This window comes from Corythoichthys intestinalis, chromosome 2, assembly GCF_030265065.1.
Source record: "Corythoichthys intestinalis isolate RoL2023-P3 chromosome 2, ASM3026506v1, whole genome shotgun sequence".
Classification (NCBI taxonomy): Eukaryota; Metazoa; Chordata; class Actinopteri; order Syngnathiformes; family Syngnathidae; genus Corythoichthys; species Corythoichthys intestinalis.
In genome coordinates, this window is record NC_080396.1 from 45,516,147 (window position 1) to 45,540,704 (window position 24,558).

The following is a 24,558-nucleotide window of genomic DNA, read 5'->3' on the forward strand; positions in this document are numbered from 1 at the left end:
TTATCAGTAATTATATCATTGTTCAAAGAATCAATATTGTATCGTCATGAATTTGGTGATTTTCACTTCTAGTTTACATGGAGATCGAAGCAGTGGAAAGATAATGATGTGATGAGTGCATGTATTGCCATGCAAACTAGTTGCAATGTTGCAAAGTTTTATTTATATTTAGGGATGTTTAGAGAATCTGTATTGGGTGAAAAGAATTGGGTTTTATTTATTTTTTTTTTTTTAAAGTGTATTTTTTTATTTTAAGGGCTGAAAAGTAACAAAATAATCCAGAAATACAATAGCGTTGCCTAAAGAAACAAATATATATACGTTTTATACTCCGGAACACAAAAACAGAAGAGGAAGTACTGTAAACAGTACAGTAGTGTAACACATTTTTGTAACTTTTGTTCAAATTTAACAAAAAAAAAGATTATCTAATCAATTGACTCAGACTTGGGTGCAAAAATATGTGATCGGGACCTCTCTAATTACATTATATTTAGTTATGTTTTAAAATCTTTGTCTCTGCAGTCAACCAAATTTCGTATGTGTTGGGAAAATGTTTAAATTTGAAAAATATAAAATCTGAAGGACACCAAAAGATCAAAATCAGCTGCAGATTGACCAACACTATTTGGAATTGACCACTGTCTGGTGAACACTATGTGCTTTGTTCATAAATCATCTGAGATTATCCCTGGTCCCCCCTTGTTGTGTAACAGCACACCACCTCGGTCACTCAGTCATTTGTGTTTTCATCGCATATTTGGGAAAGTTAGGGTTCAGTGGGTGGCTTAGGAAGGGGGGTGGAAACCAGGATATGATACAAAAGCATTGTGGTCAGTAATTGTGGCCCTACGATTTGAGGGCAGTGTAAACCCTAGGATTAGCATAACCGTGCCAGATCCAGACAGACACAGACTGAGTATTGGTGGTGTTTTTAGGGGGTGGCAGTCGTTACGCAACAGATGGGACGGATTAAAAGCCTACTTGCACCCGCTTCATCTCTCCCATCTTTGAACAGGCTTGGAATATCGGGGGTGTCAGCAAAGGCCCCTGAATCCAACCCATCCCACCTCAGCAACATGCTCGCACCCAAACAACAGCCGTTGCAGGTAGATTATGGCTGATAAATAGCTTGACTTTCTGCAACAATGGAAATTTCAGTCCCAAATGGTAAATGTAATAAACCAAAATATTTTAAGACAGGGAATTTAAAACAATAGAATTCATGAGGTATACACAGTACATTTAGTTGGAGTGAAGGTGCTTCACTCTTATGAGACCAATATTTTTTTCTTTTGGGGAAAAGAACATAATGGCCAGTATACTGTAGTGAATACTACCTTTAGAGTGACGATAGATATGCAAATGAAGGTTATTATTTCCCTTTAATGTCAAATTGTATAAACTTGTCGGTGGGAAAAAAATGTTGGGTTGGTTTCTTTAAACAAAAGTGTTCATAAAGACTGAACAGAAAAGCAAGAAATAACATTTCTAACATTATTATTCCGTCGGAATATTAGGAAATAATTCAATATGATCTCCAACATTTGTAACGAAAGCTTGATGCATTTCGCAAGAAGAACGCAGGCACACTGTAGTATTCTAACTGCAGTCTCTTCCATCTCCTATGGACCTGGGCAATAGGGTCAGATTAGATCTGTTGTTGTTCAGCAATGAGGCTGAGTGGAAGGGGGTAGTTGGAGAGGGAGGGCGGGGGCACCTATGGCCACCAGGGAGGAGGGTTACTGGGCCGAAGTGGGGGATAGATGGTGGCGCTGTAGGGGCTGAGTATTAACAAATATCTGGGCCATTGGCAACCGCTAAAGTACGCACCACCATCCAATGAGCGAGCTTGCAGCAGAGGACAACTCTCTAGCCTTTTGATATCTCTTTACCTCTCTCTCTCTCTCTCTCTCTCTCTCTGGCTCTGTCTCTTGTCACGCTTCACTGGGCTTGCCTGCACGCCCTAACCCACTAGCAGTGGAAGCTGAGCACAAGCTCTACAGGGCAGAACCAGGAAAAAGAGTCGACCATGGCCTATCAGAAATAAACGCTGAGATTAGCAACTAAACAGATATGCTCCTAAGCGATTGGAAGAATAAGTCCAAAAAACGACAAGTTTCAAAAAAAATGTTAAAAGGGAGCTCCTTGTTTGCGGATAAAATCTATCGCATCAACGCAGGCGAGCGTAAGCATTTACACCCACGGTTACAAGTTTTAAGACACTTTCTCATTGCACTGAATGATTAAACTTCTCATACTGTAGTATTTGACGGTTGTGGAAAATAAGCCACCGGTGCCAGCTCGACGCATGGACGCCACTGCAATAATGCCCCGTGCAGTTTGTCTGAGCTAAGTTCCCGTACTGACAGCCAGCGACCAGCCGATGTGGGGGGGCGCATGTTGCCATGATGTCAAGGCGGAGACAAAAGGCTTAGAAATGTCAGACTTTATGTCGAGCTGGCAGTGGTGGCTTCTTTTCTAAACTTGGGGTGAAACGATTTGAGACACTTAACCATTCAGTATAATGAGAGAGTCTCAAAATTTTTGACCACGAGGGTATGTACTCATGTTTTGCCCGCACCCACTCGCTAGATTTTACCCAGAGTGCCTTTTCCCCATTTTTTGGCTAAATGCACAAATCCATTTTTTTTTCAGGTTTTTCCGACTCAAGTGAGGCACTGACCTGATGTCTGAATGAGAAAAGTCTCACAAAAGTGGACCATTTCGAACCCGATCTAGGTCACATTCGTATGTGGTTAAAATCCGATCTGGGCCACATTTTTCCAGATTGTGGCTGCGGTCTAACAGTCAATTCTCCCAAATCGGAGTTGATGCAGCAATTATGTCAGCAAGGAGCGAGAGGTTTGGAGGATGGCAGCGTTGGAGCTGTACATTAGCGTTATCGCCTAGCATAAACTCGGCTTTTGGGGAAGAGGCGGGCTTGACAACAGTCTTTAAAAAAAAATGAAATTGGGGCGAAAAAGGATAAGCCTGAGTATGCTCATTTTTTCTGTCTGTGCTCCAAATGAGCAATATTTCAAGATTGCTTACACGGCCGAGAGTCTGGGCGAACTGCCCGTATGTGTGTGCGTCATGCAGGCACAGTGTGTGCATGCGTTCTATTAATCGATATAAACTTTTAATATAGGACTAAATGGGGATTATTTGTGTCCTCGTTTTGGAAATCAAAATATGATCACCCGAGAATGATGTTGAGCTAGCATGTGTAGTCGTTTGTTTTGATGCTTCTGTGCATGCAGGTCAGTTTGCATCTCAGACTCCGAATTAGTGCGCATGTGTAATACTTGAACGGGCTCAATGGACAAAGGCAGTCTGAATGGGCACACCAAAAAAAAAACAGAAATGACAACAACAACAAAAAAACAGAACTGTGCATTCAGACATGCGGAATGAATCTTGCCTTACTCACAGTCCACCATGCACAAAGCCCTAAAGTAGCCCCTACCTGCAGGAGCGGTAAGACAAATAGAATGTCATGAGCAGCCTAAACATTTTTGATTTACTGTATGTTATTCACAATATTCGGCTCATTGTAAAGTTGGCGTGTTATACATTTCCATTCACTTTGCTGATTGGATTCTTTGGCTTTGTGAAATCTAGCTTTAAGGTCATTTTTATTTTTTCTTCATTTTTACAACTGCGGTCAGGTCAGTCTCAACGTGGAAAGTGGAGATCAAAAAAGCCCCAAGTTATGATCCCTCGAAGTCACCTGTGAATTGTTTCAATCTCCTAAATACTTACTAGTTGTAACAAATTGCTGTCCCTCCATGGCATGGCATATCTCATCTATACGTCCCCCTGCTATTGCACCTGTTGCTGAGCACTACCAATTTATGTCATCGTCCTAAGGATTCCGATTTGGGGTTCAATGAACAATTCAGACTTCAGTCATTTTCCAAAAAACCTCACTCTAAATCTATGTCAGATTTAAAAACTCAGAAAAGTTGGTGGATCAGATTTGAAAATCTTAACTTCCATGTAACTTGGCCCATTTAGACCGTCTTAAAGGAATCTCACTGCAGTCATTCAAGGGCAAAAAGATTTGACTCGGATCACTTTAAGCTGTGGCTTGAACGAAGCATTGCTTTACTAGTAACAACTTAGGCCTTTCTACTACTACAGAATGCAGGATAATAAAAAAGATGGGTAATTACTATGTCAAACCACAGCCAACACGGTCAAGTCTGATTGTTTTACCGCCTCGGATGTTGTCACTGGCTGTGCACTTCCTTCTATTGTCCCTACATATTTCCTCTCTGCAGCATACAGTATATCCTGATGGCTGTCACCCCGCCCTAATGAACGTCATTACCAGTATTCTCAAAATTTACTCAAGGAAGTGGATTCCACGAAGAAAAGGATTTTTGTCAGTGTCAAAGCTGTGCAGGTCTAAGCCTCATAGACATTTTGAAAAATTTTATTTAACGGTGAACTAAACACAAAAATAATTTTGTTTCCAATAATTTGTATATGATGACCATCAGTAAAAATAACAACAGCAACAAAAAAACTTATTTTCTTTGCCAATGCATTTGTGGAATAAATGAAACGATGATTTTTCATTCATATCAGGGCGCCAATATTTTTTTCCATTATCGCCCTCTGCTGTCAACCAAAATTAATGTCACAGCAGGTCTGAGACGGACGGACGGACGTTTAAAGGACCAAGAAATATGTGTGAATGCACCATCAGCTCAGCACAGCTCGTCCATGTCAAGCGAGCCGGCCAGTTCCACATTTAAAATTACAGGTTGGCAGAGAGCCAGATGCATATAACAAAAGGGCCAGATATGGCTCGCGAGACATAGGTTCCTGACCGTTGTTCTAGACCAGGGGTCAGCAACCCAAAATGTTGAAAGAGCCATATTGGACAAAAAAAACAAATACTATGTCAGGAGCCGCAAAAAATTAAAAACCTTAAATAAGCCTAATAATAAAGGCAACACGTGCCATATGTATCTGTATTAGCTATATTAGCCTACTATCAAAATGACTAAGTTTGCTAACAATACATCATGAGCATTCATGATTAAATGTTTATTCTCGCTGCAGTGCATCCAACGCACCACGTGACTACTCTGTTGTATGATGCCACCTCAAGTTTAACTTCATTAGAATATTAATGAATGGTTTCATTGCTTTGATGAAATTATAGAAATGCAACAAAAAAAATTCATTTTTATTTTGAAGTTTCGAAAAACAACAAAATGGAACTTGGATAACATGCCCATTATCTGGGCATGTCTTTGATTTTCTTTATTATCTTGGTTTTGTTTTTGAAGTCTGCAAATTGGTGTTCTGATATGTCGATGAATGTCTCCTTCATGTACTCACCATCTGTGAACAGTTTTCCACGCTTTATTATCTCTCGAGTTGCAACAAAACATGCAGCAGTAGTGAAGTTTGGCGATGCAATCCACTTCGAAAATCTCTTTTTGGGTTCCTCTAGGTTCTTCAGAGTTAATGGAATTGCACTTTTTCTCTCAATCCTGACTGGGTACTCGGTTGCAGGTTTGTTTACAAAAGCCACATGCCTGGCATCCCGCCCTGCTGATAGAAACGTGTCGCAGGCTATGACACAAACCTATATTAATATTTCCCTCCCCCATCTTTTTTATTTTCAAACATTTTTGAAAATGCTCAGGGAGCCAATAGGGCAGCGCTAAAGAGCCGCATGCGGCTCTCAAAAAACAGGTTGCCGACCCTCGTTCGAGAGTCTAGAGGATATACTGTAAACAATGGCTGTGGAAAAGGTAAGAGGAGCAGGAATGCCACGTCTTGATCGCTCGCCTCCATTGTTTACAATGCTGTAATGCCACACTAAAAATGGCGATGGCGCGCTCCATGAGGTCAATTCCTTTGTATCCGATTATTATACGGAGACACCAATCTATTTTAAGCAGCCGGTCCGTAGTTTATAATGTTACATGGCTACCTACCTAGTGCAAAAACATGTACAGAGAAGAGGTAGATTAGTCTAGCCCAGGGGTCCCCAACCTTTTTTGCACCACGCACCGGTGTTATTTGGGTCTTTTTTTTCACGGACCGGTGTTCTGACAAATTTTGCAACCCATCAAAAATTGCAACGATGCGGTTCTGCGCATGCGCGTAACGTTAAACATAGCCGCAAAATGCGCAAATGCAGCGATTCCAAAGTAAACACAACAAACTTTCTTGAAAGAAAGGAATATTAACTTATGTTTGATCATGGAAGGACTTGTAGAAAAGTTCTCCTCAGATTCATCCTGCCATGTAAGCTGCACACAACAGCTGCACACCGCGCTCACCATTAACGACTTCGCCTTGTCGTTAAACATTAATTAAGAAGCAAGGTTTTCAATGCTCTTGTTGCGATGTCAGGATATTCCAGAATGACTTTAATCCAGAACCTCAGTAGAGTTGTTGTCTCAAATGTACGTTTAATAAGGTCGCCGTCATTTGCGATCTCTCTGTTTATTCACAAACGATCACGAATCCACTCCTTCGCAGTTCGTGGATCTTTGATGTTGTAGGCTCGTCAGGTGCCCTTTTCGCCGTAAAAATATCCTTTTCGCCGTAAAAATATCTCCAAAGACGTCTGTTTTCCAGTTATCTTCGCTCGTGTGGTGGCTAATTATTTCCGGGAACAAATGTGCTGTGCCTGCGGCCGAGTAATACGCTATTATCGAGGATGAGCGCACATAGATATATTATATATACAAACAAGATGTACTGCTAGCAGTCCAATCAATGGACTTCTATGACAACATTGTAACCTATCCCGTAGTATTATATCTAGAGTAGACAGAGATATTAGTGTGTTAAGCAGGGGCACGGGGTTAATTCGGCCGGAATGCGGTCGTTATTAAATTATTATTTCTGTGCGGCCCGGTAGCAAATGCGCCACGGACCGATACCGGTCCGCGGCCCGGCAGATGGGGACCCCTGGTCTAGCCGACGCGCCGTATGGTCTAACTACATGTTTAAGGCCATTTTCCATCTAAGGCCCAGAGGAAGGATTGTGTTTTCTGCGACAATTAGTATAACTGAAGTTTGACATGACAGTTTGAACACAAATATTGCTGATTTTGTTATAACCATCATTTAATCAACACACTGTGTAAGATCTGCTGTTTGGCAGTATCTATACTACAGTATATTTACAATATACTTGCATAGGTACACTCACATGCTGAAATAATGCTTGCAGTCTCAAACCCAGTCAGTGAACTTTGAGTGGCCTGACAAAATCACATGGTGGCCAGCGGGCCAACATTAATGTCAGACCGTGGATATAACAAATACCTAGAAAATTGATTATTTTAGTGTGCTTTTTCTTGTATAGAAACAATGGATGTGCTGTAAATGTATTCCTGTTTTTCATAGTATTCCAGAATAGAATTGCATTAATACTTATGCTTTCTACTCTTCAAAGCCAACTTTGTTTTGCTTCTAAATTATGTCACATTGTCTTGTGTTAGAGTTGTATTTCTGTGCAGCACTTAGTCGCAGCTTTGGTTGCTCTTAATGTGCTATATAAAACACATTAACTTGAGTTTAGTTCTTGATGGCTATACATACAAAAATGAAGTAAACAGAGGCTGCATTTCACAGTCAGGCTTTACTGTGTATTTGGATTGGCCATGTGAGAATACCCTGTACACCACTGTCCTCGCAGGCTAGCTTGACCTTGGGTAGAACAAATCCACTCTTGCCTCCATAACGGGCGTACCCCCTCCAAACAGAGGAAAGGAAGGAACTGTTTATAAGACATAGAATATAGCATCTCATGTTTCTTATCTTACAGTAGATTATCCGTGATGAAGTTTTATGTATCGGTACACAAAAGCACACGCTCCCTTTGCTAATCCCATGACTTCCTCGACTGAAATGGACAACAGCTAGTAAACACTTTTGTTTTAGGCACATTGTAGATTTTAGATCTTTGTTTAGATGGTGAGACTACTGTAAACCAACAATGCATGGAGCATTTAATTTCAGCTCACCAGTAATGGAATTAAACAAAAGGTAGTTTTTTGGGGGTTTTTTTGTTTGTTTGTTTTTTATTTTGGTTTTTTTTTTTTTTACGAATTGTTTGCTTTAAAGTTATAATGACCCATTTTATTTCAGTAAGCAATGGAATGGAAACAAATTTGTTTTCCAACAGGAGACGCTTTGATATGTTCAATGGACATCATTTGTACTAACCTAGCACACCAGATTGATTGTTCCATATATATATATATATCCGCTACAAACATATTCCACATATCAAACTGGGAAAGATTCACTCGAGCCGTTTCATGGAAGGAACCTTCAAAAATAAATATAAGGCTGCTGAGTGGACAATGGCTCTTCTCATCACTCACAAACATTTTCTCGTCAAAGAAGCTTTTAGAGATCTTCTTTGTTCCTCTTTTAATAAGGACATTGTGCATTTCAGAAAAAACTTGTGCAATTGTCCTATATACAAGAACCGCTTTGCACTTCGCCATAGTATTCAAGCAGATAGTTGCTTCCTGGTCACATTTGAAGCTCCCGCCTCTTTCCCCTAATTGGCTCGCCACCAGAAGGCGACCAATCCACATTAAGCCAGAGTATGATGTATTGGTTTGCGGAAGAGCAAAACATTTTCTTGTTTTATAGATGCATTTTCGACTAGTAAGAATAGGTGGTTGTTTCCAGTGTACTGGTAAACTGTTATAACATTTCATAGGGTTTGTCACAATTTGTTTTGTTTTTAAATATGTTTTGCAGCACTAATGGTGACGTCGCCATTCACGATGAGGAAGTGTTTCTAGTCTTTTTTTTTTTTTTTTTGTTTTTTCAACTAAAAGTTAAAATTCCGGCGAAAAGTCAGAATACATGTCTACTAAGTATAATTATTAGCTGTTCAGCAAAAGTACTGCACTTAAATTTGATATTTACTCCAGTACCCATTCCTCTTTGTCTCTTTTGTATTTTTTAGCGGCACAGGGTGAAGAGCGTGAGTGTGCATTCACCGACCAGCAGCATCAGGAGGTTGAGCGAGTGGCGTTAGGCGAGGGCTGGGTCTCTCCCGAGAATACAACCATCCGATGCGCCAAGGGCGGCCACTGCTTCGGCTTGTGGGAAAAAAGTACACCCGGCGATGTCCGTCTAGTCAAACAAGGTATGATGTTTTTTTGCCCAGCATGCATGTTTTTGGAATGTGGGAGGAGGTAGCAGCACCTGGAGGAAAACCAGTGTAAGAGCTGAGTGAATATACAAGTACAGAAAGATGATTTGAGATTCGAATCATGCAAAAACTGTGTCACAGGCAGTCTTAAATGACTACGTCTTGGCACTCTGGGGGGCAAATGATGGAATCCCAAGCTGTACACTAATTGTAAATAAATAAATAAAGACTATTGTAAATTCCTTTGTCTGTTTAATGGATAAATTGATTTAGAGCAAATGTTGATTACAGTAGATTAACGTCAAAGTTATTCACCTTAAATTATTTGGAATCAATTGTTACAGGACAAACTAAATGGTACAGTCTGTTATCATTACAGTCGTTTGATGTTTGTATGCTGTATCTTGCCACAAACCAGCGATTAGCCATTTAATAAACCATATTTTCACGATCTCAAGGTGCACCCAAAAGTTAAAAAAATTCAAAAATGGACGGTGCGCCTAATAATTAAGGGTGTGCCATCTTAGGCACCCCATGATTCGATTTGATTATAGATTCAGGGTGCTATGATTCGATTATTGAACGATGATCACTGTTGTCGCGATTATCGATGCATCGTACATTACTAATTGATGAAGTAGGGTTTTTTTTGTTTTTTTATACAAGAAAGTGCAAAAACATTAACCATTTTAAAAGTAGTGCTTGTTTCTCAACATGCCCATGCAACACACAGCTGACCTTGAGATACTCTTTTTCACAAGAATGTGCAAAAACATTAGCTGTTTCAAAGGCAGTACTTATTTCTCTCAACAATACAATAACATTTACACTGGTGGAATTCCACATTTTCTGGAAACAAAGTGTCTTTAGAAATAAGACTTCTTTCAACCAATATACTTGATTTTCACAGATTTCTTTACTATTTCGCATGTTTGTAGTGTTACCGCTGTACTTAATCCTTGTTTTAAACGTTCTGCATATGGAGTAACTTATGTACACCAAAACAACGCACAACTTGACATATAAATACATGTTAGCGAAGTCGCTAATTAGCATAGCGCTCGGCGCTGACTATCAACATCTCAATAACAATAAAGACTAAACAGTACAAAAGGGTTCGTGTACTCACCTCTGATAGACGGACATGGGACTTAGCCAAACACGAGGGACTTTTTCCAATTAACAAGACTTGAACCTACTGCTGGACAACTGAAAGACAAGGCACAACGAACTATCTCTCTTCCCCTCACTCTAAAAAATAACTTGTGCACAGAAGTGCGACTACCGGGTTCCGGCCTGTCTCATACACAAATTTATTTTCCAGTCTTTTGAAAAGGAGTAAATCTCTCACTTAGTAACCGGCAGCATCCATCATAACGTTGTGCGTGCGTCAGTTAAAGGTGTCCTGGCGGCAGACATGTCTTGAATTTCGTTCCGCTACGAGCGGCTATTATTATTAAGTTATTAGGGATGAATCGTAATCGAATCTTCACGTGATTTTTTTTTTTGGGGCACTCCCTTACTAATAATGCGGTGTGCCTATTGTGTGGACTAAGTACCAAAGTGTGTCTGTCTGACCGAGCAATATTTGAAAAGGCAGACGTAAGTGAGAGCGGCAAGAGAGCCTTAAAGGTAGAAGGTTGCCTGTGATAGGGGGCGTGCCCCCAGTAGCTAGAAAGTTCTAATGTGTGCATTAGACTGGGGTAGAGCAACTTGTTTATTTAAATTTGGCGCCCTGAAGCGATGGTTGCTTTGAGGATGATAGGGATGGACTTATTTGAGAGGATGGGGCTTAAAGTTTGGTTCTTAACGTGCATTATTTATTTTGTGTTTATTTTTCAGGAACCCCAGTGAGCATCATGAAGTGGACGAAGTTGGAAAGTGCTTTCGCTGTTGAGGCATTTTTTTGTTTTTTGAAGCGGTCGCTCAGTCGTCACAACACAACGTGCATTCAGTAGACATTTCAATGTCCCCCCCTCCGTGGTCGTGTTCCTGGCCGGCAGTCGATTGTTTCATTAGTAAACAACTTCAAGGAAACCGGTTTTGTAAAGAAAAAGAAACCTGGCCTCCCACGAACAGCAAGGTCACCCCAAAACACTGACGCAGTGAGACAATCTGTTTTGAGGTCTCCCAGACGGTCCGCCAGCAAACATGCATCTGCGTTTGGGTTGTCTGCTCATTCTGTGAGACGAATCCTCCATAAAGAATTGAAATTTCATCCCTACAAATTAGCTCTGGTGCAGGAACTTAATCCACGCGATTTTATTGCTCGCTTGAAAAAAATGCCTCAACAGCGAAAGCGTGTTCCAACTTCCTCCAATCCATGATCCTCATTGGGGTTCCTGAAAAATTTTGGGCCAGGAAATTGTGTTCTTTCGTCCATTCAATGTTAAAATATGTCCACCGTTTTGGCATGTTTGCTAGCACTTTTGCAAAATCTCAGCGACGAAATGTCGTCTCTTAGCCACACATGAAACTTTGTTTACATTTTACTGAACCAACTAGAAACTGCAATTTCGGGAGAAATTACACACCTTGGTCTTTCCTCTGTGGAGATACAGATCTTAGCCCCACTCAGGTCTATCAATAGAATGGATCATAATGCCAGTCATTGGCAAAAAACAAAGTAAAAGCCGTTAGAAATGAATGGGAGAATTGGACGTCCATGGACGTCAATGGCGGCACCTTTCATAATTGTTAATGGAATCGGGGAAGTTTGGGGGACACGTCCTAATGATATCTAGTCATTTTCTGTTGATTTGGGAAAAAAAAAAAAATTCCCATTGAAAATGAATGGGAAAAATTTTGGACGTCCATGGACGTCAATGGTATCAACTTACATAAGCGTCAATGGAATCCAAGTACATTGGCATCAATAAAATGAACAAACATGAAGAAATGCCATTGGAAATGAATGGGAAGTTTGGACGTCCATGAACGTCAATGGCATCACCCTCCATAAGCGGCAATGCAATCGGGGACATTTGGGGGACACGTCCTAATGATATCTAGTCATTTTCTGTTGATTTGGGAAAAAAAAAAAAATCCCATTGAAAATGAATGGGAAAAATTTTGGACGTACATGGACGTCAATGGTATCAACTTACATAGGCGTAAATGGAATCCAAGTACATTGGCATCAATAGAATGAAAAAACATGATGAAATGCCATTGGAAATAACAATACCTTGTTCTTTCCATAGGAAAGACCAAGGTAATGAATGGGAAGTTTGGACGCCCATGGACGTCAATGGCATCATCCTTGATAAGCGTTGATGCAATCGGGGACATTTTTCAGATCATCGATAGTAGTCGCAGATTTGTCGATATTATTGTTTTTGCGACGTATAAATTTAGAACTAACATAATAAACGTTATGTAGTCATTTTAGAGGTTTGATTAACAAAATACGTCTAGATAAAATGAACTTAAATGAACTTGATCTCGATCTTCTGTTACTACAATTCACTCTGATTTTTAATGTAAAGTAACATATAATCGCAAAATAGCATTTGGATTTTACGTCATCATAAACGCACGTGCGCAGAATACAAGACATAAAAGTCTAACAATAGCAAATACATTTTATTTTACCAAAATGATCGTTTTCAAGATAAAATGCATTTAACGTGTCAATGTAATAAAGGAGCATGCAGTATTTATTCCAATACAATTGTAAATATTGATATACATTTACACATTGATAAAAATAATACACACTGCTTTATATATGAGTAATTAAGAATTACGTACCGAATGTGTTATTAATAGATTATCAATCAGCATACATGTGACAACATTTCCATGCAGACAATAATACCATCATGTCTTTTTTGGCACTGAAATACATATTCACGTTGATTAAAATAAATAAATAAATAAATAAATATTAAGTACTGCTTTAATTATGAATCAAAAATGAAATACAGAATATATTATATATATATATATATATATATATATATATATATATATATATATATATATATATATATATATATATATATATATATATATAAAGATAAACAGATTAGAATTATTATCTGATAATATTGGCCACCTGATAATATCAGCCGATAAAGGTAGTATAAATTAATATAGTAAAATATTTGTAATGACATTATCGGGTGGTGAATATTATAAAATTTGTTTATTTTATTGAGAAAACCTCAGCTTTAAAGAGTCCAAATGGGCCGCACAATACAATTAACCATAATATGTAGGTTCCACGCATAAATGTGTGGAAATTGGTTCGGTATTGGTAAGGTTACACATTACATAACAATTACAAAAGAAATACACATGCCATGTGAACATATGATACACACAATTTTTTTTAGGACATGGATACATGTATAAGAAAAAAAAGATTTAAAAAAATTGTATCATTCATTTCCTATGTTTCATTTTAAGGAATGGGGACAGGGCGGTCTCAATAATAGCCACTGAGTTAAGAAAATTTCTCTCAGTGAAAGCTAGAATAACTCCAATAAAGCTTAGTTTTGTGGCTAATTTCCGTACTTAGGAATTTGAAGATTTGGTATATGCCACCCATAGGTGACAGCTTCTCCTGTCCAGAGACAATGATCATTCAATACCAACAACAGTAATACAATATACAGTGGGGAAAACAAGTATTTGATACACTGTCAATGGGAAAACCCATTGGCAGTGTATCAAATATTTGTTCTCCCCACTGTATGCCCAATCTTTTAGAGTTGAAGATCTGGCAGTCATCATCACTGCTAGACGATCGCAGTTCACATGTATTGGACATCAACAGTATTCCTGTTGCTGGCATTGAATTAAAATACAACCTAAAAGCAATGCGCACAACTTAAAGTGCAAAGTCTGTCCAGCCACCCCTTCATCTACTTGACATCACATTGGCCAGCAGATAGGTTTGGTGAGCGGGTCAACGGTTTTGCTCAGCCTAATAAGCACTCTTAGGTGTCTGCTGGCCAGTGTGGTGTCTGGCAGACGCAGAGTTCAGTGTAAATTAATATTTAAGAAAAAAACACCATGATGGCTGGACAGAGTTTGCAGCTTGAATGTAGTATTTGCAAATAGTCAAAATTAATGATGAGAGGTAAACTGTAATACCACTTCTGATATTGTGGTTCTAGCATGTTTTTTCATTGTTGTTATTTTTTTGACCCAAGATAAAATATGTGTGGGGGTGTACCTCAGGTACACCCCCACACATATTTTATCTACCCCACACATATAAGTGTTAGTGAGCTGTCCAGAGTGCTGAAGTTTGAAAACTGACATTTGATTGGTTCATTTTAGGAGGTTACAATTCCATACTGGGAAAAAAAAAAAAAAATCAATCCAAGGAGAAAAATATTTCTCACACGGTGGATAAATGAAAGGATGAATGAAAAATAGATAAGCGGTGCTGTGATTGATGCAGATTGTCTCAGATCTGTCTCGCCACCATTTGTTGCCTGCAAATGTCACAATGGCTTTGCTGGAGCTGCTCTGTCTGTATTTGGCGGTGTAGTGTAGAAAGAGCATTGGGCTCATCACAGCCTTGTGATAGAGGAGTGTGTGAAGGGTCTGACATCAGGGAACGTCTGCCCAGGATGTCAAGCATGATTATTGGCAGAAGCAGGTGGGCTCAGGGTGGAGTGGGCTAAAATGCTCTGTCAGTCTTTTTGCTCCAGTAAACCTGTTAGAGATCATTGCATGCATCAATGCATCTCAGTTACTTAATTATGATTGTAATCAGTGCAATGGGAATGTATTAGTTGCTATTAGATACCTTTTTGAGCCAGAGGCATGGACATTGGACAGTGTCTGTGTGTATATTTCTTGATACAAGGATAACGACGCCATACTTAGGCCATCACGCCACAGACCTTCCTAAATAATAGAGGGTTTTAAGATGACAAAGTTGACCGTCTATTTGAATAAAAACATTCTTTAACATTAGCTACTTACCTTTTCCTACTGATAAATACTGTAGAAAAGGTTCTACAGATGACACAGCACAGACTTCATTTTTGTTTCAGAAGTGTATAGTTCTCCTCCAGAACTTATCTTCAAGCCATTCCTTCATTGACCAACGAAACCAACTCTCAAAAAAGTGCTCAAAAAGTAAAGAGGAGATGAGGAAAACTTACAGAGATGGTTACCAAACTGGCTCAGAAGTCTGTGTTCCACAATGTACTGTATGCATTTTAGCACCCGTTCTTCCGTCTTCCTGTTTTGAATAAAGGGCAGTAATATTAAACATGTACTGCATCTAGTCATAACAAATGTTTACTCAAGAGCTACATACATTTTCCTTTCCCTTAATTGAAAATTACAGGGAAAACACACTTGTCTGTTTGTCAGAAGAGGATGTTCTTTCCATACTTCAAGCCATTCCTTTTTTGAGCAAGCAAGGCTTAATCTCACGGTGGTGCTTACAGGGTGCCAGAGGTTGCGATAGTCAATTGCCCCTAATTGAAGAAAAGTATTAAAAAAGGAGGGGGGGGTGAGGATAAAAAAAAATATCAGAGTATTTCCTAACAATTCTTTTTGTCGAGACTACTTACAGAACAATGAAGCCGATGTTATGTTTGTTGACACCATGGTTCTGGAGTCAGTATTAAACCATGAATTTGCTTTGCCACCCTTCTTCATGTCTATTGTAAATAAAAGGGAGTAATGTTACAACATTCGCTGTCATTAAAAATTAACAACAGGTTTAATCACAAGAGCCCCTCACCTTTGACTCTCAACAAACAGAACATAATCAACAGAAAACAGATTCGTTTGAGCCTTAGCAGAGCATGGTGTCATCTTTTTGGACAAGTCATCATGTTATTCCTTTGTTGTCCAAGCAAGCCCAAGTGTCATGGATGTTTCCCTACAAGGGTGGCTGAATTGATATCATCATTGATTCTTTGTCTTATATCACAAATGGACTGTATGAAGCCCTTTGCAACTTTAAGAGAATATGCAAAACAAAACAAAATAATTAAAGGAAGGTAATGTTGACAGCAGTAAAGTGACTGTTTATTGACAACATATATGTTAACTACTTACAAATGAAGGCAAGTAGTAATATTTGGCACCCTGTCGTGGCATATAGCAACTGCTCACCAGGTCTGTTAAAAGAATACAATTAGTATTATAATAATTATACAATCATAAAATGTACTATCTTTAAAAAAAAAAGAAAAGAAAAAAAAAACATTTAATCAAGCTGCACTAACCTTTTAATCTTGACGAATAGAACACAATTTAAGAGAACAGAAAGCAGACTTGTTGGATCTTTAGGAGAGCCATCTTTCCAGACTTTTCATCACGTCATTCCTTCGCTGGGTCAGCAAGTCCAAGTCTCATGGAGGTTTTCCTACCATAGTGGCTGAGTTTCCAATAATCAGTGCTGCATCCATTCTTTGTCTTAATTGACAAATGGAGCACCTAATGCCACATGCCACTATTGAAGAATACAAAAAAAAAATAAAACCCACACAAAAGTAGTGGTGAGTGCAGAAGATGTATACCGATAACATGCATATTGCTACTTACAAATGAATGAAGACATGTCATGCTAGTTTCCACCCTGGTGTGAAATGCACACTTATGGCACTTGCTCTCCAAGTCTGTTAAAAGTACAGTAGAACACAATTAAAACTTTTACAACAATTCCAATTAATACATTAAAAAAAAAAATATGTACTCACCTTGTCTCTTTTCCATTCTCATATAATGTTGATGATTGTGAAAAATAGGAAATGTAAAATAAATAAATAAACAACAACAAACAAACAAACAAAAACTCTCACTCTGCCTTTCCCGTGCTTGAAATCACTAGACCTGATCCTTCTGCCTTACTTCTACTGACCTTCTGGTTCACTAAACAATGCTTTTTCCAATGCTTTTTCAGTATCTATTTTCAACGAAAAATCCTTAACCTTATTATTGTTTGATTGTGCTCTAATTCCTCTAAAACAGTTTCCAATTTTTAAAAATTAATAATAATAACTATAAAGATTCCACCATTCCCTCCACCCTGCACCTCTCTAATAAAATATTATTCTCATGTCAAATTTTTACATAAATTGAATCATGTCTTATTCAGGTCCAGCAGTTTATCATTTGCAAATGGCAACCCAGCTGCCGACACTGGTGTCAGACAGAAAACACCTTGTCAGAAATTTGGTGAATGTGATATAATTGAAACCAACGTATAATTCTTAGCAAAAATACATATTGATCAATCTCAAATGTGAAAAATGAACAAATATTTTTGGCAAAGGAATATCAATCCATTTATTTTCCTTGACAAATTGATTTTAAACAGGACGGCTTGGAGTAGTTCACTGTCAGACTGTCCAGTTTAGGTTAGGTTTTCAAAGTGACATTTTTCCACCCGATATTCGCATTACATTTCCTACAGAGCCTACAGATCATGAAATTATATTATCTCAACAAAATGCTTCTTCACACACAAATCAGTCCAACAAAACTATTTTAAAATCATCTGCCGCTCCCTATCTCATTTTTATACCCATCACCTCTGTGACCAACGAAACTATGCACATTGCAAATGAAATCCAAATTGTTCTTTTGCATTTCTTTGAGATTACTCACCTTTCATCGCCTAAAACACAAAAGACAGGATTGTGATAACTGTAGTATGTTCGAAGGACACCTGAATGAAGAACACACTGAGGTTTAGACACAAAAATGAGGTCAAGCAATGTGTACTTGTCAGTGGTGATGGTAGTGATGAGTTGCGTGTAACCTTTTGAGAGAAACCGTTCAAAAATGGGCTTGTGCGCATCTGAAAGCACATCTTCATTGAAATCTCCACATACCAAGATCTGTTGACTATCCATAACCTCGAGAGAATCAAGCATATTTCCCAGGTTTTGCAGGAAGGGGCGCAGGCTGTGTGTTGGAGGCCTGTACACAACAGCGATAAGCACATTGACAGGAAAGTCAAGTTTCACCACCACAAATTCCATATCGGTGACACCGTGAATGTATTTAATTTCCTTGGCCGCAATGTGTTTTTTTATACAGATAGCAACACCACCACCCTGTTTTGTTGCCAAGTCAGGACAGTTTGAATAAGAAGCACTTCGGTTCCGGTGAAACATTGTGTAGCCTTCCAAGCGAGCATTTTCAGCAGCTGTTGATTCCTGGGAGTGCGTTTCTGTAAAGCACAAAACATCAGCAAACAGCAGCTCATGGTGACTCACGATATCGTCTAGGTGACCAAACAGTCCTTCCGTGTTATGGTGTATGACGACCAGTTGCGTTGCTGAATCCATCGTCGGCATGAGTTGAAGGAGGGGCATCACGTGGGCCAGCGAAGCCTCTGTCATCTGAGCGAGAGCATTGGTTATATCTGGGTTGGCATAAATTCTTCTTTCATCAAAATGAACAATTCTCAAACCATTGAGACTGGTCACTCGACTGAGAGCTACGTACCCCATGCCAGGTTCAAACACACCTTTCAGAGACACGACTGCATCAGAGGTGGTCATTCCTTGTACCTTGTGTATCGTACAGGCAAAAGCAAGCTTAATGGGGAACTGTCGCCGCGTCACTCCAGGCTTTTGAATCTTCTCCTCCATTCTGTCAATATACACTGTGTCGGCGTCGCTGGAGCTCCCGGTCATGTGTTTAAGTTGTAGTCCAAGTTTCTGCACGCGAGACTCATTCGGGTAGTTTACAAATTTGACGACAGTTGCAAACATACCGTTACACAGACCCTTCCGGACGTCGATATTACGCGTGATCATGACACGTGCACCAACAGCAACTTGGATGGAGTCCGGCAACTCGTTCTTTATTCCTTTAACAGGATGAACTTGTCTTGTCATTCTGCCAGTCCTTCGGTCCTTCTTATAGTCGTCTGCATCAATTGTCACAATGTCTTTGTGCAGCGTGCTCAGCATCTCTGAATTATGAAGATTCACTTGTTTATTTGTTGCATAAATATGGAGTACATCTTTTGGGCAATTTTCCAGAGAAGTGTAGGCAGCAGCGAGCAAAGCTCTGTCTTCTTCCGAAAGGCAGTCTGATTTATTTTTGACCCGAAGTCGGTTCAGCAATTCAGCAAAAGCAACGTCATCTTTCTGTCTCATGATTTCAGTGAGAGTGATCATTTGGAAGTTGTCACGCCAGTGGTCCACCTGTCTTGGATCGTGCACACATAAGGGCTTGGAATGTCTCACAGGGGGCAGCTGATAGAAATCTCCTACGGCAAGAATGGACATTCCACCAAAAGGCAAAGAAATTCCTTTTATTTGTTTCAATCTGTCATCCACATAAGCAAAGAGGTCTTTCGATACCATGGAAATCTCGTCGATGATAAGTATTTCAGCGTCGCACAGCTCCGCTCTAATATCATCCAGTTTGTTACCCAGGCCAAGGTACGGCGGTTTTAGACTTCTCGGCAGTCTGAGTAGACAATGCAACGTATTCCCAGAAATATTGAACGCAGCCGTGCCAGTGAAGGCCGCGAGAATCACCGTCTCTCGGGAGATGTCTGCTTCCTCAGCCAGACGTGGGAGCCTTGACAGTATTTTCGTAGCCTCAGCGTGGATGCACTTTATTAGGTGTGATTTACCAGTTCCGGCTCCGCCGTTGACATAACGGAAGAATTGCTGCGTTTTTTGGCCGCACACACGTTTTAAGCACCACTGTCTCACCTCGTGGAAGACACAGGCTTGCTTTTGGTTCAGGTTTCGATACATGCGGCGTAACGTTGTCGGGTCGACGGCGACGACTTCTCTCACGATCGACATATCTGACGTATCATTCCTGATGTCGTAGTCTGGCACATTTTCCACAGTGTCTACGGGATCGTCCCTCGATTCCATTTCCTCAATGCATTCCAGTCTTTCCAATTCGCACTCAGGAGCCAGGTCGTTCCATTCGTTTATTTGAATTCCGTTTTCTTCCATCTCTTGGATGGCATCGTCAATATCGTCGCTGTACTTCTCGTAGTTTTGTCTGTTCCTTTTGACTATTTCCGAGACCTTTTCTTCACCTTTTTCACCTGATAACCTTACACATGCGTTATCATGAAACATCTGGTACGTAGGAAAGCTTTTGGATTTCAAATCGCTATCATTACGATGAGGAAGGTACAGCTTGAGCCAAGCGCAGTAAAATTCCTCAGGTTTTTTCTCCTTGGAAAATTTGCAGTATTTGATGACAGCAGGTTTTCCGGTCCTTTTCTGGACGTATCCCAAGTCGTTCAGGAGAGGTAAAACGTTTTTCCCTTTTGCATGTTTGCCATAGACAATTCTGCACGTTGATGCAAAATCAGCCAAGCACATTTCTTCAAATTCAGCTGCTTCGGGTCTGCACTGATATTTATCAAGCAAGCCAGTCATCCACACTTGGACGGATTCGTCCGTTTTGCTCTCAAGGTACGAGAGAGGGTAACTCATTTTTAGCGCGTTGTCACTTGTCGGTACAAAAATCACACTGCGTGAGGTCTGTTTCATATGCAAGCCGCATGCTCGCGCGACGCACTCTTGGGCACTGACTTCCCTTTTTTTAGAATACGCTTGCATTATTTGTTTCATTTCATCGCTCTCGTTGACATTTTCATTGTGGGCGTTGTCAATGACAGATTTCAGATATTGGCTAAGACCGTGCTCCGCTTTAGTTATGTAGCTACAGATGTATCCAATGCAAGCAAAGGCATCAAGAATGAATTGAATATCCATATTGGCATTCCATGCGAGCAGCAAATGCCGATTGTAGTTGTTCACCCAGCAGTCTTTTGGATCTCGTCTCATCAAAATGCTGCTCGTTTTGGCCGACATGCGCAAACATTCTTTGTACTTGTCATACGTCAACTCACATTTAGCCAGTAGATCGGGCCAAGTCAGGGATGTGGATTCGGGGTCATTCAGCAAATGCTGAACTTCAGTAAGCTTGTTTTTTGCGAAATCCAATTTCGCCTTGTATTCCTTAAAATCTGCGTCGTATTTATCCGGATTCTCCGCACAGCGTTTCGGTGCCGACGGTGGCTTTACAGTCATTGTGGTCAAACACGGCTGTTTTGGAAAGCCAAAGCGGCAACTCGCGCCAGGTTTTTTGACACATGTTTTGGAGTGATTTTTGCTGTGTCTTTGAACTTCTGTGACCATTTTGAACAGTTCAGGGTCCTTTTCTTTGTCCGGCAGCTGAGCTGTGATGTAACGTTCCACAAAATCACAAACTTCCTTCTCCGATTGATCTCCACACACTGGGGCACCTTCCACCCATATGAGACAATGAATATGAGGGCTCCCTCTGTGCTGAAACTCCAGTCGGTAAAAGTGGTCAACAACCTTTCCAAGGGGCTGCGCGGGAGACAGCATAAGATCTCTAAACAGGGCTTCCACACGTTTGTCAAACATGCGCATGGCCGTCACTGGATTACTGCGTAGAATTTCACACTTGGTGGCCCAGTCGAGTTCCTGGAAATTCACTGTTTCCCCTTGTTGCCGTTTAATAGCTTTGATGACTTCTTCCCAACGCATCTCCGCAGCAGAAAATGTGCAGAAGAAGGTAGGCGTTCCCAACTGTCTGATCATTGCAAACAGATCTTTAGTTGTCTTTTCCCAGTATGCCGGGGTGCCTCTTAATGGAACCATAAAACGAACCGCATCTTTGTTTCGAATCAGTTTTTCGACCTCAGTCTTGTCCTGGAGCATCCGATTCGTTATCCGGCGACCATCTCTGGTGAGAGGTTTGCCTTTGCGGAGCTGAATTTGCATGCTCGAAATTGCTAGGTATATTTCTGTCACAAACTGAGCAAAGAACAAGTAGTTTGTGTCCCTGGCAAAACGTTCATCAACACAGCAGAGGCGCGTCTTGAAATATTTGCTGGGTGTCAGTTTTATTGGTCTGTCTTCATCAAGTGTGTTTTCCCCTGTTGGAAATTGGACAGGAAAAGCCATGGCCTCAAGTTTGGGTGTCTTGAAAAAGCTCACTGGGTTATTTCTTTCCGCGGGAGCAACACAGTAAATTCCTTCACTATAAGTCAGAATGTCCTCAGATACATCATTTGGTTGTAAGCAAGATTCAAGTATGACACCGCCATTTGGTTCATCGCCATCAGTGTATTCGGGATCCTTTTGCTGCTGCTGTGTTTCATCAGTTGCCCTGTCATCAACTTGTGGGTCACCGTTTTTTCCACTTAATGCGTCATTCTCAAATGTGTTTATTTCCTGCATATCTGCATTATCATAATCACTGTCGTTCATCGATTCATCTGAGCTACTGAGTGTAGGATCACACAATTCTGCCTCACTTCTAATGGTGATGTCACTGTATTGCGGATGTATTTGTTTCAATTTATTGAGAGCACTCACTAGATTGGACCAAGTGACAGTTTGAAAAACTTGATGGCCTTTGTAGCATAACCGTCTCTTGAGTTTCACTCTCAACACCTGGGACCTGCTTTTTAGTCTCGGCAAAGAGTTCACTGTTCCTTGGATTTCAGATGGGACACACACCACATTTCCGTGAATAGATCTTTGTTGGCCTTTGGGCAGAGGCACAATTTTTGCAAAAGGTATGCATTTGGAGATGAGGTGTCTCTCCAATATGTTTAAACCACACAGTTCAGTGGGAATATCTGCAAGTTGGAGATTGTTGGCCACAGCGAGGGCTGGCATTTGACCATTTTTCAGATATTCATGGCATGTGTGGCAAATCCATACTCTGGACCTTTCTTTTGGTACTTGACATGTTGGCTCGCATTCTGGAGTACAAATATGGACATACTTCCCAGTGAGGCAACTTGCCACAGTTTGCTCATTTTTCGTGAACAGGCTGCGCTGGCAAAGTCGTACTTGGTTTGGAAATAACGCCCTATTACAAACCGTACACGGAAATGTTGGCCCAAATGTAACATTTTGTTTGAATAGCTCAACAGCTTTTAGGATTTCAGAGTCATTTCTTTGGCTACATAACTCATTAATAATTCTGTATTTTTTTAATATCCTCGTTGCGGTGCACGTTTTGTTAGTGCTTCGTGAATTAGCTTTTGCTTTCATAATCCCTCTCATAGTTTCCCTATGTTTGGATCTGAAGTCAGAGTCGCTGGAATAACGGTGTGTTATGTAGTTGCGCTGCTTTTCACGAAAAACATCCTCTTTGTATCTTTGTTTGATGTAGTTGCGCTGCTTTTCACGAAAAACATCCTCTTTGTATCTTTGTTTGATGTAGTTGCGCTGCTTTTCACGAAAAACATCCTCTTTGTATCTTTGTTTGATGTAGTTGCGCTGCTTTTCACGAAAAACATCCTCTTTGTATCTTTGTTTCATGTAGTTGCGCTGCTTTTCACGAAAAACATCCTCTTTGTATCTTTGTTTCATGTAGTTACGCTGCTTTTCACGAAAAAGATCATCTGTGTACCTTTGTTTAACACTAGCGCGATGTCTCATTTTAAATGAATCATCATTCCTATAACGATGTGTGAAGTTGGAGAGGTGTTTCATTTTAAATTCATTATCCATCATGTAACGCTGTTTAAAATGAGACTTTTGTTTTACTCCTAAATGCTTGTCTTGTTGATAATGAGTGGAAACATAAGTCCTTTTACGTTGTTGTAACTTTTTAGTTTGACGGTATTTTTGCCTTTTATCACTGTTGTAACACCTTAGTTTTAGCTCCTTTTTCATTCTCACTTCATTTTTGTCACTCAACCTTGACTGCGCCTTCTGCCGCTGTCGTCTTAGAATTTTTTTTCGTTTTGATTTTTCAATTCTTGACACGTTTGGCATCTGTTTATGTGGAGCAGCACCTTTTGCTGGTAAGACCACGTCACTGTCTGTCATCTCGTTGCTATGGCGTTGTACACTGGCTTGCGTGGATTGGCTCGTCACAGGACATGAGATTACCTCACCTACTTCTTTGCGTGGTCCGTCATCAATGTGCGTTGTCACAGAAGAAAGATCGACACATGGCGCCATCTCTTGGTCATCCACAGGCATATCAACAGGTTCAAAAAGAACTGGCATAATTTCGTACTGACAGTCAGCACCTGTGTCCATACTTACGAAAACTTCAATTAACTTATCTATTAAGTCATTCAAATTTTTGAAAAGCATCATTATGGCAGTACCATTGCGAGTATCATGACCATGACGATCTCTCGAATGGGGATCAAAGTAGCCGTACATGCCTTGTTCGTCTCGGAAAATCGCTATGTACATGGCATTCATGACAATAAGAGCATAGTTAACTTCTGACATTAGGCACTGAAGTCTGTCACGAAGGCTCATAATTTCCACATCACCAAATGAAGACATAAAAAATCCATACATTGACTGACACTTTATTAAAAGAAACTGTTTCTCCAAACCATTCACAAATTCTGGAATTTCATCAGTTGCTAATAATGCATTTTGGAATTTTCCTTGGACTTTCAACGCAGA

The 24,558-nt window shown here is 40.1% G+C and overlaps 1 protein-coding gene across 2 annotated transcripts in view; it reads left to right on the top strand.

Moving 5' to 3' along the window:
• The window catches only part of LOC130907278 (bone morphogenetic protein receptor type-2-like), a 70,178-nt gene that overhangs the window by 18,077 nt on the left and 27,543 nt on the right, over positions 1–24,558 (top strand). For both annotated transcript variants that reach the window (XM_057822173.1, XM_057822168.1), the window contains exon 2: positions 8,972–9,154. In XM_057822173.1, the coding sequence (XP_057678156.1) occupies positions 8,972–9,154 (183 nt within the window). The remainder of the gene's footprint in view (positions 1–8,971; positions 9,155–24,558) is intronic.